The sequence below is a fragment of the Amphiprion ocellaris genome, chromosome 4, assembly GCF_022539595.1.
Source record: "Amphiprion ocellaris isolate individual 3 ecotype Okinawa chromosome 4, ASM2253959v1, whole genome shotgun sequence".
Lineage (NCBI taxonomy): Eukaryota > Metazoa > Chordata > Actinopteri > Pomacentridae > Amphiprion > Amphiprion ocellaris.
In genome coordinates, this window is record NC_072769.1 from 35,295,864 (window position 1) to 35,315,000 (window position 19,137).

Sequence of the window (19,137 nt, forward strand, 5' to 3'; positions counted from 1 at the left end):
ATCGGCGTGACATGTCAGGAGTTCAGAATGATCTGCAGTTTGTTGAGCAGCATAATAGACGTTGGTTACTCTTACATTTGCGGGCTCTGTAACGTGATCTGAAAATAAAATAGATCTTGTGTGCTTGTCTGACAACAGATTCTTTCCTTCAAATCACTTTGGTTGCTGTTTTAATTGAACCGTTTATCTAGACTTTAACTGAACTGTGAAGCTATAAGATGCTGCCTCATTAGACTCTCCAGTGCAGTATTATAGGATGTGACCATGATCTTTTTGCTGACATCAAACAGTGTTTGAGACAACCTGGCGTCCGGATAAGTTCTTTTGTTTTTTGTTTTTTTTTTACATAGGAAGTTCCTGGAGTCATGTCTACACGTATGTAAACACACCCGGCATCTTCCCCCTCCCCTGTCAGTGGCCCCCATTTTCCCATCAGCCCGGTGTCTTTGTGTTTGCACACATCGTCACTTCTCATTGCAGGTCTTCCCTCTCGCCGCTCGTTGTCGTCTCTTACATCTCATTATCTCTGCGTGGTCTGTAACCTAATTCCACTGACAGCTCGGCTCGCTGGAGAGGAACCGACAGCTCGGCCCCGCTGAAATTACCTCCAAATAACATTTCCCTTTGTGCCTTCCTTTAGCTGATATTTCAATTAGGAGGTCAAACAGGAGGTGGGTGGCGCTCGGCGGTACGGATTGAGAGGAAGAGAAGAAATCAAAAGAGAGAGGAAATGACAAGTAGCAGAGGCAAACCGAGGCGAGGAGGCCAGATGTCGAGCAGGAGGAATGATGGAGAGATAAGAGAGGACAGAAGACGGAATTAGATTACCACCGTCGGAAGATGGATGGAAGACAAATGCTGTTTCCATCCATCCCTCCCCTCATTAATGTGTTTGCTCCTCATGCAGCCTCAGAAGAAACAGGAGAGTGACTCATCGTATTATGACTGCTGCTTCATCACACAGGCTCTGAATCAATAAAGAGTGAACGAGGTTATGAGTTCAGCACACAACAGCTACATAACGTTAACAGTCCCCCAGAGATCAATACGATCTGTGATTTCAGCTGATCTTTGACAGCTGTCAAGAGCCAGCGTAGCTTAAAATAATGATGTGGAAACCCTTCAAAAATCTCATTCTTGTAGATATTTGAACTTTCCTTATTCTTGAAAATTCTTGAAAAGTATATTTTACAGTTTTTAGACTCAATTATAGACAAAAACTATTTGATAACATGCAATTTTTTTTCCATTGTATATAGATTAGAACCGAAGTAACCTGCAACTGTTGTCACTTTCTGAATAACTACCTCATACGGGTGCAATAATAACCATTTCACTTCTGTGCAATACTCAACTACCACTCATTACATACATACATATATATATATATACATATATATATATATATACATATATATATATATATATATATATATTACTGCTGTTACTCTAAATGTGATCTTATAGGGTTTATAGATGTTGTATAGTGTATGTTGTTGGTGCACTGTTGTTGGAGCGACTCTGTAAATTTCGTAGTACTTTGTGTAATGACAATAAAGACTTTGTGTTCTACTCTGTTCTATTCTATTCTAGAAATGGATCCAAACACAATATTTTGCTTCAATCAGGTGCTCAGAACCAGCTTCTTGTTAATGCCAGCTATGTCTGAGACCTGTATACTTCCTGAAGTGCAACAGTTGGTTCCACTGTTAGAAGCCTATCATGTGTAATCAAAAAGTTTTGAGAAAACAATAACGATCAATAACCACATTTGATTTAGATTTGTCTGATGTTGGTGTCAAAGTGGTTTCCTTGTGCAGTGACACTCTGCTCCCAGTGCTCCTGCAACGCTTGTAACACTCCCTGGAAGCCCTGCTCTGGAAACATGTGAAGGACCATCTGCAGAGAGTGATGGATCTGCTAAATTGTGTCAAAAATGATGGTCCTTCGACCGGAACTTCATTTTGGGGAAGCAACAGTTGTGTTATTGATGCACACACTGCAAACTGGTTGTTTACTAATCACTTGATCTCCGTCCCCTCCATATGCAGAAGTGTTCTTGGGCAAGACCCTTAACCCTACGTTGCTTCTGATGTGAATGTGTGTGTGTGAATGTGTAACACTAAACGGTGGTATATACGTGCCGATCATTTGTGCATCGAGTAGCACTGCTTTGACATAGCTGGCTCTTTTTATTGCTTATTCTGATTCACACGTCTACAGTCGTACTGTTGCTGCCAGCACATTGTGTGTTTCTGTCTGTGTAGCTAGACAACATGTATCTGACGATCAGTGTGCAGAGTGAAGAATGGAAAAACCTGCCGAATGCTAGTGTCAGCCTGAGGGACAGCTGTTTTTGTTTTTGTTTGGCATTTGTGATGAGGAAATAGTGGGGAATGCAAGTAGGTATAGACCTGCAGGTTTATTGCAGTTAACTTCTGCGAGTATTAAATAAGGTACATTATCTGCACAAATGAAGGCTCCTGCTGGTTGGTCTAGACTCTGAAATGACCATTTCCTTGGCAGCAGAAATGAACCCAAGGGCTTTTAGTGCTTGTGACAAGGCACTGGGGAAGACTTTGGGAAGGAGACGGTTAGTAGCTGGATGAATCACCTTCTTGTTTGCCACTAATTCATGGTTTGAATCTTGTGCTGGTTTTCACTCAGACCAGCTAATTTCTCCTACATAAATGTGAGGGCAGAACAGGACTCTGAGGCTGTGCAGGTTTACCTTTTACATCTTTTAGCTCTTGCTCTATGGTGCTATGTTGAAAAAGCTCCCTAACATTGACTCAAATGACATATCCTACTAAGTCTGTATACACAACATAATCAAGATGCACCAAATGACACAGTATGTAATAAATAATGCTACTACGTGATATTAGGTAGTTTAGTGAATCCTTATTATTAACTCCACACACTTTGCATCTAACTGGGTCTTTAACTTGGATGAAATGCTCTTAAATCCTCCATGTTGACCTTTAGAAGCTGTTCAAAACTATTTTGCTGCTGCTAACAAGAGCTTTGCTTCTTAAACTAACTCCTGATTTGTTTGTTTTCTCTTTTGGTTGCTCCTCTTCCTCCTCCTCATCTTCACCATCAGTTACTAAGAGACGTAAGGCCCATCTGAAGAGGCTGGACCGCCGCTGGACCCTCGGTGGTATCGTGAACCGGCAGCAGAGCAGAGGTGAACATGAAAACACACGAGACACGACTAGAACACATGACTCGCATGGATGAGCACAGACGAACCCACACATGTTCCCACCAGGAGTCACGTGCTGAGTCATTTTCTCCACAAAGCAGTTCATTACCAGCGGATTGTTAGCATGTATGCAGCACCACAGCTGCAGTTCGCTAAGTTTGCTCTAAAACTTTTCTGCAAAGTGCGCAGAAGTTAATATGGAGCCCGAAAAGGGTCACAGCGAGAATTTTTTGATTCATCTTCCTTCACAGTCTGCTTTAAATTCCTTCTGATGCAACAAAAAGGACAGATGATGTGACTCTGATGCATTTATTTCTCATGATTCATTCAAAAAGACAAACCTCTGATGGCATCCAGCTGCTGGTTGTGATGGTGAAGCTGTGTGGATATCTGGATATGTGTGGTTGTTGTTGGTCTTGGCCTGCTGCTGTGGTTCTGTCTATGAAGCTGTGGGGAGTCTATGACAGATTTTTTTTTTATGTAGGAGTTCAGAAATACAGCAAAACTATTGCTGCACACGCTGCTGCTGTATGAAGTCAGCGTTTTTGTGAGCGATTGTTTCACAAAATCTGCCCATAACATTTATGGTTGTCAGTGTTCCACTATTTGGCAGAAGTCTGCATTTTCTTGCTATTTCTGACCATTTGATAAGCAAAAATTTTTATTATGCTTCAGTAAATTAACCCATAATTAACAAACCTGGTTAAAAAATATATTTTTTAGCCCCAATGCTGATTATTTTGATGCCGGTGGTTTTCTGTTGGCAAAACAGTGCCTAAAGTTTCTTTATGCATTAAAAACCATGACATTGTCTGAAATATATTTTCTTACAGCTTCTTCAAATAAACAATGTTTTCTTAAATGGAAGCTTTTTTGGAAAAAAAAAATGCCATGACAAAATTTTTGCAGTTTAACAGTAATATGTTGGTAGCTGAGTTAAAGTGGAAACTCTTCAGTCCATGTAAAGGAAAGCCAGTGATCTGTTTTTAAACACATGATACATGTGAAACACTGTGAACTGTGTGCGACTCTACTGTGCATTTAGACTGTTGAACTGTTTTTCATCATTTTTGTGTTCAGGATTTTGTAGGTGGGTCAGAAATCCAGGCTCAATGATGTATAGTAGCATTTCTTAGGATGACGTCGTCCCTCTAACATGGTAAAAACCAGAGTGCATTAGCATCAGGCGTCCTCAGTGACTCTTTGTTAACTTTGTCGGAGGTACAACGTAGTGTAGCTGAGCATCGTTTTCATGCAACATTAATGCACATAATCTTATATTGGCCTCATTCTCTGTAAGAAATCTATAAAAAAAACACATTACTAATGCATGGAGAGTTGTTTATGTGCAATGAAAATGTGGTTGTGAGTAGTAATTACAGTATATGTAGAATTATATTTTACATTAGATGTTGATGGTAAACATGGAGTAAAGAGGTCAGTGTCTTCTAAGTGACTCTGAGTTGGATTCTGGCTGTGCAGCAGTAAAGCTGCTTGGCGTTCATTTTTCAAGCTGTAGTGGTGTTTGACACTTGAGAAAAGCTGCATCTTTCCCACGGTTTTGCATGGTCACAGCATTTTCAGCAGACATGCAAACAGTGTTTCAGAGCCAAGAACACTCATCATTTCTTCAGCATTTTCAAAACTTAATTTATAAACTTCCAGACTTTCATTTTATCATTTAAATCTGAGTGGACGGTTAATAATACACATACATATTTCTGCTTTACACGGACTTTAAAAGAGAACTCAGGACTCTTGGTCTGTGATATTTTCTTGGAAAAACATCGTCTTTTCTGACAGCATTTATAGATTTCGCTAAATCTATCCTGTAATTGCTCATTGGTTGGACAATCTCACGTGTTATTTTCATAAATAAAAAAGCTCTACATCAACAACCTTCGAGGTTTACTCCATTGTTTTTGGCAGCAGTACGGACCAGACTATCTGTTTTCACAACTTTGAACGTATCCAACTAAATAGAGACTACTGGGTCTAACTTATTTAACTGAACCTTTACTGGGAGGCAGCTCCAAACTAACTAACCTGACGAAAAATACAGGGTCATGATGTAACATGCTGCAAATACTAGATTTTTTATGTAGATTTAGATTTCATTTAGCTATGCATAGATACGATTTCTGCAGCCCTAGAATTCACACTTTTACAACCATAATATCAGCTCATTTTAAGTGATATAAATGATAATCACAAACTTTCCTACCCACACACGTCTGCACATACAGTAGAAAACGAACATACAGTCCCACACTGAGCCCCTCTGGTGGCCTCTTCCTGCTGTACTCTCACATATTTTGCAGCCACATGGTAAACAACTTCATTTACATGCCGACTGCTCCGCCAACAACAGCAGCAGCAGCAGCAGCATACTGGGTGGGCATGAGTCAGCTCTGACAGTAAAAGCTCAAATCTCACTCTATCAAACGTGGAACGCTCTTCGGCTCACACTGAGCAACAAAATAATTGGACTGCATTAAACAGATTTGGATAATTAAGCCTGTTTGGCCTCTGAAATGCAACAACCTTGACGGCCACCGAATGTAAATGATTGTGCAACGGCGCTGCTGCTGCTGCTGCTGCGTAATTAGAGCAACTCCCTTCACTTTAAAATGCTGCTAATGATTTTCACATTTCCCTCATAATAAAAAAGCGCCTTTAATTTTTGTTTTTTGCTTTAAAGCTGCAAAGGAGACGTGAGTGCATGTCTGAGAGAAACTCAAACGTCACTTTCTGATTCAAAGTTTCCTCAGACTGTTCGTGAGGCACCTGTCTGGATCCAGGATCAGCCTAAAAGACGCCTTGTAGTATTATTTTGTTTATGGAGGCTGCTGCTGGACGTCTGCAAAACCTGTAGAAACCCTCATTGTTTCTCGTTATCATAATACTGCTCAGCTTCTCAGACCAGCAGGCAGCAGCACATGCATTAATTATTGATCAGATGAGAGCAATTACAGGGTAAACTCAGGTTAAATGTCATGTTTTTTCTACTCTGAAGGCTGCAAAACACACACACGATGACATACAGCAAACATGTATATTATATATCTAACATCCTGCTCTGAACAGATGAAAGGATCACTGCTGTGCTTATGCAGCACATACAGTAGCTCTGCAGGAGTGCTGCTTAGCTAGATACGTCTCCCAGAAGAGCAAGATCAGCCAAAAATTCACAGAGTGACTGCTGGTTGCAGCTCAGTCGCTAATAGCTTCACTGTTGCATCAAGGAGTGCAGAATTTTCGTTTTTTTGCAGAATCTGGTTAGAGCAAAACGTCTGCTTTTGGCAAATGTATGAATCGTGCATGTCGAATGATAGAATTTTGATGAAATATCACAATTTCAAGCTTTACCTGTGGAATGACACGTTGCAAATGAGTAGTTCATGGACTGTTGGAATGTGGAACATCCAATGATTCCTTCTGTTTTTACACTTCGTGGCTCTGATAACTGGTGTTATTTTGGCATTTTTCAAAGATAACATGCCTTTCAAAGGGCTTTAAAGGCTCAGAGGGTTAAAGAACTTCCCTACTGAAAAGCTATTACTGGATAAACTCAGGTTGAATGTCGTTTTTTTTTATGCTGAAGGTTGCATAGTGGCTGACAGTATACAAAACACACTCAAGATGATGGACAGCAAATAATCCTGCACTGAAAATATTAAAGGCTTACCACTGTGCATATGCAACATGCACAGTAGCTCTGCAGGAGTTTTACCTAACTAGATTCGTCTCCCAGAGAAGTGAGGTTTGGCCCCAATGAGCCGATGGAAAGTGTGAAAGTGGGACAGCAGCCCAATCTGCAGACTGGTTTTAATCAGACAGCCCTCGGCCTCTGTGGAGCTCGGATGAGTCACCCGGCTAGCTGTCGCCACCAGAGAATGAGGGCATGAAACCTCTCTGGAGGCCGAGTTACCGAGCTCCAGCGTTCGCTCTTTAAGACACCTAGCTTTCCGCTTTTATGAGGTTGAAGTGCTATTTCAGCTCACATTGTTCTGTTGCTTTATTTAAACTGCCACATTTTTAGTTTGTGTGGTGTGTTTTCACTTCATTTAAAATGTTTTTGAACAATTACTGAGCAGGTAAAGTCGGCAGACAGACTACACTGAGGCACCAGAAAATCAGAGGTCCTGAAAGTTCAAAGTTTACTGCATGAGAAATGGTCGATGCTAATTTCATAGAAAAGTCACAGAATTATTTTCTCATCTAACTGTTGGTTGCAGCTACGTCGCTAATAGCGTCCCAGTTGCATCAAGGAGTGCAGATTTTATTTCATTTTTTACAGACTCTGGTTAATGCAAAGGGTTTATTTTTGATGAAATTTTAAATGAGAAATGTGGAGTAAAATGATTTTGATGAAATATCACAGTTTCGAGCTTTACTGATTACTGACATCACGGATGAATAGTGCAAGGAAGATCAGAAAGTTGAAAATCTGATTCTTACATTTTTACATTTTCTGGCTCTGGGAAATGGTGCGATTTTGTAAATTTTTTAAGCACAACATGTCTTTCAAAAGGGTTTTGGGGTTCAGAGAGTTAAAGAGCTTTGCTACTAAAGAGCTGCTTAAGATTCAGAGAACAAATAACAAAACTATCTTGAACAGGTTTTTCTTGTGTCAAGTTTCGTGTTAAAATGTTTAATAATTTGCCGAACTAAACCAAACCTGGGGAAAGGTGGCATCCCAGCATAGAGAAACCCAGAGAGTGGGAGGAAGTGGGAGTTTAATGGGAGTCCAGCAGCTCCATTCTCCCATTCAGTCTATTAGCAAAGTTATTCCTACAATACTGTCATGTAAAAATGTCTCATTATTTATTGTGTCACTAAGCTACATTTATCTATGCATTATCATGTCCATCATTCAGTAAATCATACCCTGCTTCATCATCTAGTTCACGCTGAATTGGACCATGATGTGCTGCATTAACATCGTCCTGTATTGAAGCAGACTTGAAAGTAGCAATTGAGACCATGAACTCAAAGACTGAGGTCACAAATCAAGGGAGAAATAAGGTCCTTTTCTCATATGTACAATCAGACTTCCTTCTGGAACGTCCTGGAAAAACCTCCATGACTCTTATGACCTTGAGAAATACAACAAACACTTTTCTGAGCTGTTGGTAAATCTATTCCACTGCAGTGGGGAGAAAGACAAACTCTGCCAAGCATCTCTCTGTCAGGGAGAAAAACAGGAGTGACAGCTTATTTATGGCATGACAGCGAATACAAAACTCTTTTCCATTGGCCTGTTGTACTCGGTTCGTTAAGGTCAACCCATAGCAAGCTTTCCATACCTTTTAAGAAACACCGAGTCTATTTTTCCAACAACAAAAAGCTAACCGGAGATTAAAAGACATCCCCCCTAGAAGGACCTGGAGACTTCTGCAAACCACATCTGAGACCACATCCTACGTTGAGAAATGAGCTTCTTTAGACTGTAATTTCAGTCCTCATGAGGCCTGAAGTCTGTTTTCAACTCGAGGTGGTACCTCACGTGTCTCGTTACTGAAATCTGTGGTCAGCCCAACCTGAAAACACATGAGAAAAATAGTCATGAATAGATCGTCAACACATCAATAAATAATAATCTAAGAGCTTATGACTGATGTTGTTTTCGCAGCAGCCAGAGGAGCTGCGTCCTGCTGACTGTTAGAAGCAATGCAAGCAGTTACTGGGTGTTTTTGTTTTGTTTTAGTCCTGTCCCATTTTTCCTCACTGTGTGCAAAATTTTCACTGCAATATAAAGTCCTACACCTCTATGGGAACAGCACAACCATGACTACAAGTAAAGAGAACCCAGAAAAGTCTCCTTTGGTGTTTGAAACAGTTTGAATGGCAGAAATCGTAAGAAAAGAAAAACTAAAGTTTAATTTCTTTGGTTGTTCATTTTACAAAATGAAAAGCTGGAATCAACATGTGGAGCATTTTTCCAAATGTCAACAACTGTTAGAGATACTGAAAAAGGATTTAGTGGCTTTCCATGCTATAAGTACTTGACTATTTATGTTTTTAAGCTGTTGTTTCCTCTCTGCTTTGTATAAACACAGCCTGCAGTTCAGCTGAAAAGTCCCTGAATTTCTGTCACATGACTGTTGGTTACAGTTGAGTCACTAATGGCTTTACAGTTACAATGAGGAGTGCAGAATTTCTTGTTTTTTGCAGAATCTGGTTGGAACAAATTGTGCATTTATGGCAGAATTTTAAATGAGACGTGTAGAATAAAGAGATTTTGCTGAAATATTACAGTTTTAATCTTACATTATGTAAATTCTCTCAGCAAAACCCACACATGGTTGATGCATTTGTTGTGGGAAAGGTGAAATCCACCAATTATTTCTGTTTTTGCAGTTTCTTGCTCTGAAAAATTGTGTAATTTTGGTGATTTTTTAAAGATAACATGCCTATCAAACCAGATGGTGGGTTTTGGGGTTCACACAGTTAAAGCACTTCTGCTCTGGCTTCACTTTACAGACCTGGAAGCTTCGTCCATCTTTTATATACAGTCAGTGCTTTTTGCACGTTTTTAGTTGAAAGGGAGACACTGGTGTCCAAAATATGAAGTCTGGTTGGATGGAAAACTTTGTTGGAGGCTCTGTTGTGTAACATGTTCAGTTCAGCAACCTTGTTTTAGCTCAGACACACTCTGCAGACATGGTTGAATGAGTCGTATTGATAAATCCTCATAGAAGGCCACTGAGGATTTGGGAGAAACTGAGGACAAAAGAGTTTCACAGTGTTGCTGCAAACAAGCTGCTGGACCAGTAGCTCTTTTTCCACCATCAAAAATAGTCTCATCGTGAAATCTGCAGCTGCTGCTCGTCGCAGTCGTGCCCAACTTTTTTAGTTTTTTTGTGAATTTTCCAACTTTTCGCTTTGTGACAGCATCACTTTGTGTCAACATGCTGCCTCGACTCGCTTCATTCAGGCCTGGATCAAACCAGCCAGTACACCTGAGTTTGCTTTTTTGACTATAGAAAGTGCCAGTACAGTTATGATAACAAAAATCCACCTTTCTTATCTCTCTGCTGTCTCGTCATCCTCATTTTCTGATCGTTGCTTTGTGAGCCGAGGCACCGCTGTCCCTGCCTGATAATGCACGGCTCAGCCGGTGATAAGAATTGGGTGAGTGAGGTTTTACAGCTCCGCACAGACATTTGAGATAGAGCTTGATTTAGCAGCGCTGGCGGAGGACAAAAAACAAAGAGCGTAAGATTTATGTCCTCGCAGATGTAATTTGCTAATGGAAGAAAGCAGGCGTGCGTTCTGCGGCAACGTTTGCTGACGCAGATTTCTTTGCCTTTGAGATGAAATTAAATTACAGCTCGTGTCCTCTTGTTGGCACAATGTCAGGTCAGGAAGTCCCGACGTGTCCGGGGGTCGACTGGCCGCTGACCTCGACTTCTCATTTACAGCATGTCACTAAAAATCTGATTTACAGACCCGACTCGTCCCTGCAGAGGTGGAGGCTCGTGCACAGCTCATGAAAAACAAACACAGATGTGATTAATAGACGTGATTAATTCAATCTCTCATCTTTTGTTCCAGTCCTCGGGGAGTTTACCACATGACGCATTAACTCTGTTCTTTCACTCAGTATGAGAGGTTTTGTTCATGTATCAGCAGGGTTGGGTAGTAACAGATTACAAGTGAGTCCTGTTCATGACTTAACTAATGTTTGTTTTGGTATTTTAATGATGATTTATGGATATTGAAGTTTTTATTCCTTTTTATTTACATGGAATTTTTGCAGTTTAATAAGTCCTCCATGTGGCCTCTGATTCACCCTCTGAACTCCGAGGTGTTTCGGCGCATTTTGTCTGTCACATTTTTAATCACTGCAGTATAAAGTCCTGCACCTCTATGGAAACAGAACAGACATGTCTGGAAGAAGAGAGAACTCAGAAATGTCTTCTGCGCAGCGTGACGCTGTTATAATGACATAGTTTAAAAAAAAAAGAAAGAAAAATTCTAAATTTAATTTCTTTGATTTATTTATGTATTTTTTATTATTGCAAAAAATAGAAACTTCCAAGTGTCCACAGTAGCTACGAATACTGAATGAAAATAAATGCTATAGACATTTTGTACATCCTCGGCCAGCTCCTGCCCTCAATGTGTCTTCCATCAACTTGCATTTAATTTATTGATCCAGTTTGTTTTATTTTCCTCTCAGTCTCTGTTGTCACCTCTTCTCCCCTCTGTGTACACGCACTGCAGTTCATCCAAAAAGTCAGAATTTTTGTTACGTGATTGTCGGTCACAACGGCGTCACAAATGACTTCTTGGTTGCACTGAAAAGTACTGAATTAAATGTGTTTCCATACTTGCCTCCTCTCTGCTCTTTTTTTTCCCCACAGAATCCTGTTGGAGTAAACTATTTAATTTCTGCTAATTTTTAAATGAGACGTAGAATAAAGTGATTTTTCTAAAATATCTTGATTTTAAGCTTAGATTTGCTTTAGTTTGTAGACATAACAATGAGTCATGGGTGTGTTTTTACAGTTTCTGGCTCAAACAAGTGGTGTAATTTTGGTGATATTTTAAAAAGATAACAAGCCTTTTGAGAGTTTTCTGGTCAAGAGGGTCAAAAAGAAAAAAAGAATATATGTGGAACTTTGTGGTTGCGTTCATTTTTTTAGTATAAAGTCCAATATTTACAATATTTGGAAGTCATGCAAAAGTCATCCAAAAATATGCACATTAGGTTACTTTTTTTTGTTGTTGTTGCAATCCAATCCGATTACATTACATGTTCCCAAAATAACATGCCATGTAATTTGTATTCAGTAACTTATTGCATTTCAAATAGTCTGATCCAACACACACATAACAAGCATCCACATTTAGGCTGCAGATTCCTCCGTTTGTCGTCCCGTTTGTTATACTCTGTCCATCTGCAAGCACTCACTCGTGCACACTCACCTCCACACCCAACATGCTTTGCGAGCTCGTGTTTCGAGTCCAGACATTCCTCTGAGCTCCACATTACTGACCTCAGCTGCTCTGCAATGAGAGGAAGCAGAGGAACTCGAATCCCCGCCGTCTGGACTTACCCCACCGACTGAAAGCGTGCCTCCCAGATATTATCCTGCCTGCCAGATATTATCCTGCCCCTCATTTCTCCTCCAGCAAACCCTGCAGACATCTGAGGTCACATTCTCCCCTGTCTCACTCTGTGCATGTTTTCAGTCTTTCCTTGTCGCAGTTTCACTCAAGAATTGCACCACTTGATCATCTTCTGGGAAGCAGCGTTGACCTCTCAACCAGTCCCTCCTTTCGCCTTGAAATCCTCAAAACCTCCTCTGGCTCCATGTTAAGCCTGTTGCAGGATTTCCTTCCCTACAGGGTCTTGGAAGGCGAGCAGAGCGTGAGAGAAGAGTGGCGGTCAGATGGAGATCTGAGAAGAGGGATCTCAGCCCAAATATCTCCTCGAGGGAGGCCCTGCTTGAAGAGGGATCTCCCCTCTCGAGAGATCTGGATGGAGGTTGAGAGAGCTCGAATGAGGCCAAGGATGGATGAGGAACAGGCGGCCAGTAGAGGGAGCTGTTTGTTATTATCGTGCGGGACAAAGGGGAGAGGGTTGTGTTTGTGTTGGTATGAAAATAGCATTTTAAGTAGGTCACACTCGCCATTTTTTCCCCTCAAAAAACCCAAGTCGGGGAAACTCTGCAGCAGTTTAACCCCTGAATGTGAGACTGTTCAATGATAACACTTCACTCATTTTGTGTGTTTTTCTTCTTCTTCTCAGAGGAGAAATACGTGACGATACAGCCGTACGCCAGCCAGGGCAAAGATGAGGTGAGCTTTGAAAAGGGGGTCACCGTGGAGGTCATCCAGAAGAACCTGGAGGGCTGGTGGTACATCAGGTGGGTGCAAAATGGACCCAGTAGAAGAAGAAACCATTAGCAAACCTCCACGGATCAACTCCTGCCTTCTGGTGGATCTGACGTCTGCTTGTGTGCATCTGTCTGTGTTTGCACATGTGTGTGTGTTGTTTACTTGGCCAGTGTGCATATCCTGACAGTGGTTTGTTTCCTCACGTCCCTGGAGGCTCCACTGCACAGCTGATGACTATCACATGCTGCCTTGTGGCATCTCATGCAAACATGCAGCCCTTGATAAAGGTGCTCGTATCCGGGATTTACTGTCTAATATGTCCAACACAAACTGCTTGTTCAAACAGCGTATTCAATGCAGAACGAGTCATTTTGGAGCAACAGAAAGTAATCCTCCAAACGTGCATCTGAGTCATGCTGCTCTTCTCTGTGCAGTGAAGTCCATACATGCAGCTTTCTGCAGTTGTGGTGACTCCTTGTGGTCGCAGGTTGAACAGAGAAGATCACATCTCAGAGCAGAAAATGGCACATCCAGAGGGAAGTGACTCAGAGTTGCTTTTGAAACATGTCCTATTGTTTCACAAACACTATAAAATGACTCACTTAGCATAACAACAAGTTGTGAAATGCAGGGAAACAGTGGCTCTTTGCAGGTATTACGCAATCTGTTGACTTGCCTTTGGCTGCTCGTGTTCAGAGGATTAAAATGATGGAAAATCTGTGGAAATTTTCAGTTATTTATCCATTTTGGGGAAGTTTACGGTTCCACTGATGGGTTATTCCCTGCTAACTCAGCCTAACTTGGTCAGTTCTTGCCACAGGTTTTCTTGGAAATAAATCTGTATGTGACCAAAGAAGATCCCAAAGCTCTGCTCTACATACATTTTTAGTTGTGATTTTTTTGGAAATTGGCCCTCAGAGTTTGCCTGTTTGTCAAAAACATGGTAATTCTTCTTTATGTTTATTAGGGCGATCAGAGTGGGTACTGCTTGATCTGTCCTAATGAATTGCATTGGATTTCACAGCTGTGCCTAATATAATGACCCTCCCCGGTCATTATATTAGGCACAGCTGTGTCTACATCTATCTCTGTGTGTCTACATCACACAGAGATAGAAAATCTTGAAAACAAAGTAGTAAAAATACCAACGTTGTGAAATAAAGTCACTAAATGTAAAATTACATATATGAAAAGTATAAAAAATGAGCTTATTTTCAAAAATTCATCATATTGTGAAGGAACAACAGGGCATATTTGTATATCTGTCCTTAATATTTCCAATTAATAAAGTGTCAAAAAACCAAAATACCTTTAAAAAGTGGATTATTCAGCTCTGATGCTACATTTGTCAAGACAGTCAGGTTTTTATGGAGAATCAAAAAACTTCCAGATGCAACAGAACAACATAGATATTATACTTAATCTAAAATGCAATGCAAGAAAGAGAAAATTATTGGAGGTATGAATTTTTCTAATTTCCTCAGGATTCTTCATTTGGATTGAAAATTGTTTACTGTTATTAATTTGTTATAAATGTCAAGGGTCATACTTTTAATGTTCATAAGTATTTAGAGTACAGCTTTAGGATTTTGCAAGGTCCCATGAACTTTTTCAAAGTTTTCACAAGAATTTTTTCAAGAAAACATGAACTGGCAGAGTTAGATGAGTTGGCATGGCATGACCCTACTACATATTAGATCATAAAAGTTGTACTCAGTCATTCCTTTAAAAAAAAAAAAAAAGTAATGGTTAAAGTCACGGGTTTGGACTTTTATTTTTGGCCTAATGCTTTAATGTTCAAACAACACTTTTACAAATCTTGTCACTCAGCAGACAGCTTGGTAACAGCTGCCAAAACTTGCAAAATGGTGCATTTTATACCAACAAAGGACCAAAAAAGTACCGCTTTTTAAAGCACTCTAATTAGAATGGCACTTTTTATGCAGTCAGAAGCTAGCAAATCGCTGCTTTTAACACCATCAAAAGTCAAAAAAGTGATGCTTTTTATGGTGCTTGAGGTGCATAACCATATAACTTTCTATGCCAACTTTTGGTGGCTTAAAGCAGCATTTTGATTTGAATCATGTGCAGCAGATTATGGCACTTTCTGGTTTCCACAGAATAATTGCAGACTGTGAGATAGCTGTTCATTCTTTGTTTTAGGGTCAAACTAGCTGCTAGTCAGGAATTATACAAATGCGTTACATGTTGACTTAGATAAAGAACAGAAGAAAATCCTGGACTTGACATGAGTGGTTTTAAGCATGTAAGGAGCTGAGAATAACTAACCCTAATCTCATATATGCACAAAAAAGCAGCTAAATAACACGGTAAAAGAAAGGAGAAACACAAAAACCATCATATGAGCTCTTTAAACATTTTCTCTTTTGTTTCACCCACAGATACTTGGGAAAAGAGGGCTGGGCCCCAGCCTCCTACTTGAAGAAAATTAAAGAGGACTTCTCCCCCCGTAAGAAGACCCTGACGGGCCCTGTGGAGATCATCGGCAACATCATGGAGATCAGCAACCTGCTGCAGAAGAAGTCGGTCAGCGAGAAGGACATCCAGACGGACGGCGAGGGCAGCACCACCCCAGAGCGCCACATCTCCAAGAGCGAGATCAGCCTGCCGATGCCCTACAACTCCGAGATCAACGCTGAGACGGGCAGGAGGCTGAGTGCCGGCCGCGACACCAACAGTCCGTGTCTGGGAATAGCAGCGAGCGCCGCCCGCAATGAAAATATATCGAGAGGAGAGCCGGGGTCTCCAGCTGTGGCAAGAGTGGCTCCGCACAGAGTGGAAATCGGTGAGTGTTAGGAGATCATTTAGATTTCTATGTCAGTGAATAAACCAGTTGAATTGCAGCTAAGAGGAGGAGGACGGTTTTGTTTGTGTGAAACATTAAGACGTGTCATTTTCCTTTTGTGTAGGATTTGAAGCTATAGGTAAGATACATGGCTGGTGGTGGTGAAATCTATTAACATACAGTCGACTGTCACTCTAACTTGTGGGTGATTTAACATGGAAATTTGGGTTTGGTGTGGTGTGTGGATTTCATTTTACTCACTAACTGCACTTCTTTTTGGTAATGTGACGACAGCTGAACTTTCTTCATGTATTGGCAAACTAACGAGGTTTGGATGGACTATCATTTTTGTGTTAGTTTTGACCTGTCCTCGGTCTGAACTGCATTTAACAGCACTGAAGGATAAGTACGCACCAGATTATGATGTACTTTGAGTTGAGTGAAGTGATTTTGAGAAGACATTTTAACACCAATTTTGATCCTAAAGCATCACAGACAGCAAAAACTAAGTTTAAAAATCATAGAAAATCTTTGCATACATCATAATAATACATAATAAGACATTACAACTCAAATGTCACATTTGTTGATTTAGAACTTCATTCTACTTGAAGGAACTTAATGAATTTGGCTTGACATCTACGTTTTTCTTCCCTTTGACATCAAGATTTCAATTAAATTAGTTTCAGTTTAGTCTTTGACACTGCTGATGACAGGATGTTGATTGAGACACTTAGACAGTGGGTCGGTGTGTCTGGTAGTGCTTTGGACTGGTTCTCCTCCTACCGTTCTGAGGAGAGTTTCTCGGTGTCACCTGGTTCCTTCAATTCTGATACTGCTGCCTTGTCTCGTGGTGTGCCTCAAAGATCTGTCTTGGGCCCAGTTTTATTCGCTTTGCTTCCATCTGGTCAGGTAATGAGCAAATCTGAAGACATCTCATACCACTGCTAAGGACTAGATGACAAACAATTACTTATAGTTTAATCCAGACAAAAGTGAGATTCTAATTATTGGTCCAGATAGTCTAGCCTCCAAAAGTGTCTGAGTGTATTGGTGTCACTTTTGATCAGTCAATGCACTTTGAAAACCATATCAGTTCAATTGTCCACACTTGCTTCTTTCACTCAGACTCAGGTCCATTGTATCCCAGCCTCTGCTAGAAATGGGTATTCATACGCTTATCTCATCCCGTTTAGACTATTGTAATTCCCTCTTCACTTGTCTCAACAATTCATCCTTAGACTGTGTACAATTAGTTCAGAGCGTTGCTGCAAGGCTGCTAACAAGGTCTGGTAGGATGTCACACATCACCCCCACTCCACACTCTATATGTTGGCTCCCAGTTAGGTTCAGGATTTGCTTCAAGTTTCTTGTTTTCACATACAGAGCTGTACACAGTCAGGCACCCGCTTACATTTCTGAGCTGCTCCAACCTTACATACCCACCAGTTCACTGAGATCCTCTGACAAAAGGTTAGTGGTTTAAACTAAAAACAAAATGAGATTGTGCCGTTGAACTGGTGGCCCCTACCCTATGGAATGCCCTACCTATAGATGTTCGTCATACAGTCTTGATGCTTGAAAAAAAGCAACCCAAAACTTATCCATTTAAACTGGCCTTCATCCCACCTATTATAACTTAGGTTTTGAATCTGTATGTTCTTATTACTTTTAATATGACTATTTATCTTTTTTTTTATCCTGGCTCTACTGTTGCTTTGTTTTTTGCTTCCTCATTATTTTTAAGAGATTATGTTGATTTTCTCTGTAAAGCACTTTATACTGTGAAAGGTGCTATATAAAGGAACTTCACTTACTTTAGTTTTTTAGTGCATTATTATGTATTGAAGCACTGTTCAATTTTACATGTATGACAAATATTGTGCAGAATGTCGTCACTTTAAGACACAAATGAAGCAGCAAAGAAAAATTGTGCTTACTAGTTTATATTGTACCTCATGTAGGATGAGTCCCTTTTAATATGATGTTGTTTTCTTCATCAGGGTCTCCAAATCTGAGGCAAAAACCTCCCCCGAGAAGAGATACCAACTTGGTAAGACACTTTATAAGCCAGCAATACCCTACTCTTGTTGTGACTGAAAAATATTTCAAAGCCAGTATAATAGCAGAAAATAAAATAATAACATAAAAAGAAGAAACACTAATTGGGTCCCAAGTTACTGCAGGAGTTGGCATAGCAACCATTAGAGCAAAGTTACACACATTTTCAGTCTGTCTTTCATCATCTGCATGACCTTAAATATTACACATGTTTATAAATTATTGCCGTATGCAACCATGAATCATTTCTGGAAACGACTGAGGATGTCTCATGTTCTTTCATCCTCTCAGTGAGGCTTATTTAGTTGCTGGCTGGACATGATGTCAGCTGCTCGCATCACTCTCCTGTTTTCTTTGCAGGGTTTCCAGTTACCCAAACCACCAGAGCCTCCTGCTGTGGAAGCAGAGTATTACACCATAGCAGATTTCCAGTCCTCGATCTCCGATGGCATCAGTTTCCGTGGAGGACAAAAGGCTGATGTAAGAGGCTACAATGTTGTCGCCGAGATGAGACAGAGCTTATTGAATATGCATGTCAGCTGAACGCTCCCCGGGTAGATGGGGAGGGCTGAGGAAATACAGATACGACCTTGAGATTCGTGTTTGAATGTGATGATACAGACAGAATTCGCTCTGCAGAGACTCAGGTGGAAAGATAAGAACTCAGATTCCTTCAGGGTGTTTTTCACAAGATGCTGAGCTGATAAATCTGAACAACCACAGACGGTAATAGATTTAACAATCAGCTTTCATTTTATTTAGGGGTTTACTCGGGGTTCAGAATTTGGTTTTAGCAACTGGCATGTGTGGAGAAGTTTACAAAAAAGAAAAGAGAGTATGGAAAAGTATTTATATTGCTAAACTAAATATAAAGTCTTTTTGAATGTCTAAAATGAAATTGACCAGACAAGTGGAGTGTTTTTTTATGGACTTGCAGTGATAAACACCAAAATGTTTGTCACTGCAAATTAAGAAATATGGCAACTGAATGTACACTACAACACAGAGCTGCTTCTATACTCTAAAAAATAATTCAAAGGACCAATTAAAAAATGCATTGTTGCAAAACAAACAAAACAATCTAATTTACTGATTTAGATGAATATTTTTTTTATGTTTGTTGGGTTGTGTTGACATTATTCTGGAAATTGCATTGGCTTGATTACAAAATGTATCTTCCCTTACGTGTTGGAACAGCTTAATTTGTATT

The 19,137-nt window shown here is 40.3% G+C and overlaps 1 protein-coding gene across 7 annotated transcripts in view; it reads left to right on the forward strand.

Annotated features, from left to right (window-relative positions):
• Positions 1-19,137, forward strand: part of sh3pxd2aa (SH3 and PX domains 2Aa) — a 141,952-nt gene that overhangs the window by 112,899 nt on the left and 9,916 nt on the right. For 2 of the 7 annotated variants that reach the window (XM_023292078.3, XM_023292080.3), the window contains 6 exons: positions 3,107-3,190; positions 12,972-13,089; positions 15,463-15,866; positions 15,991-16,005; positions 17,870-17,919; positions 18,288-18,407. In XM_023292078.3, the coding sequence (XP_023147846.1) occupies positions 3,107-3,190; positions 12,972-13,089; positions 15,463-15,866; positions 15,991-16,005; positions 17,870-17,919; positions 18,288-18,407 (791 nt within the window). The remainder of the gene's footprint in view (positions 1-3,106; positions 3,191-12,971; positions 13,090-15,462; positions 15,867-15,990; positions 16,006-17,869; positions 17,920-18,287; positions 18,408-19,137) is intronic. The other 5 variants (XM_035958058.2, XM_023292083.3, XM_023292079.3 and 2 more) reach the window with 3 other exon arrangements.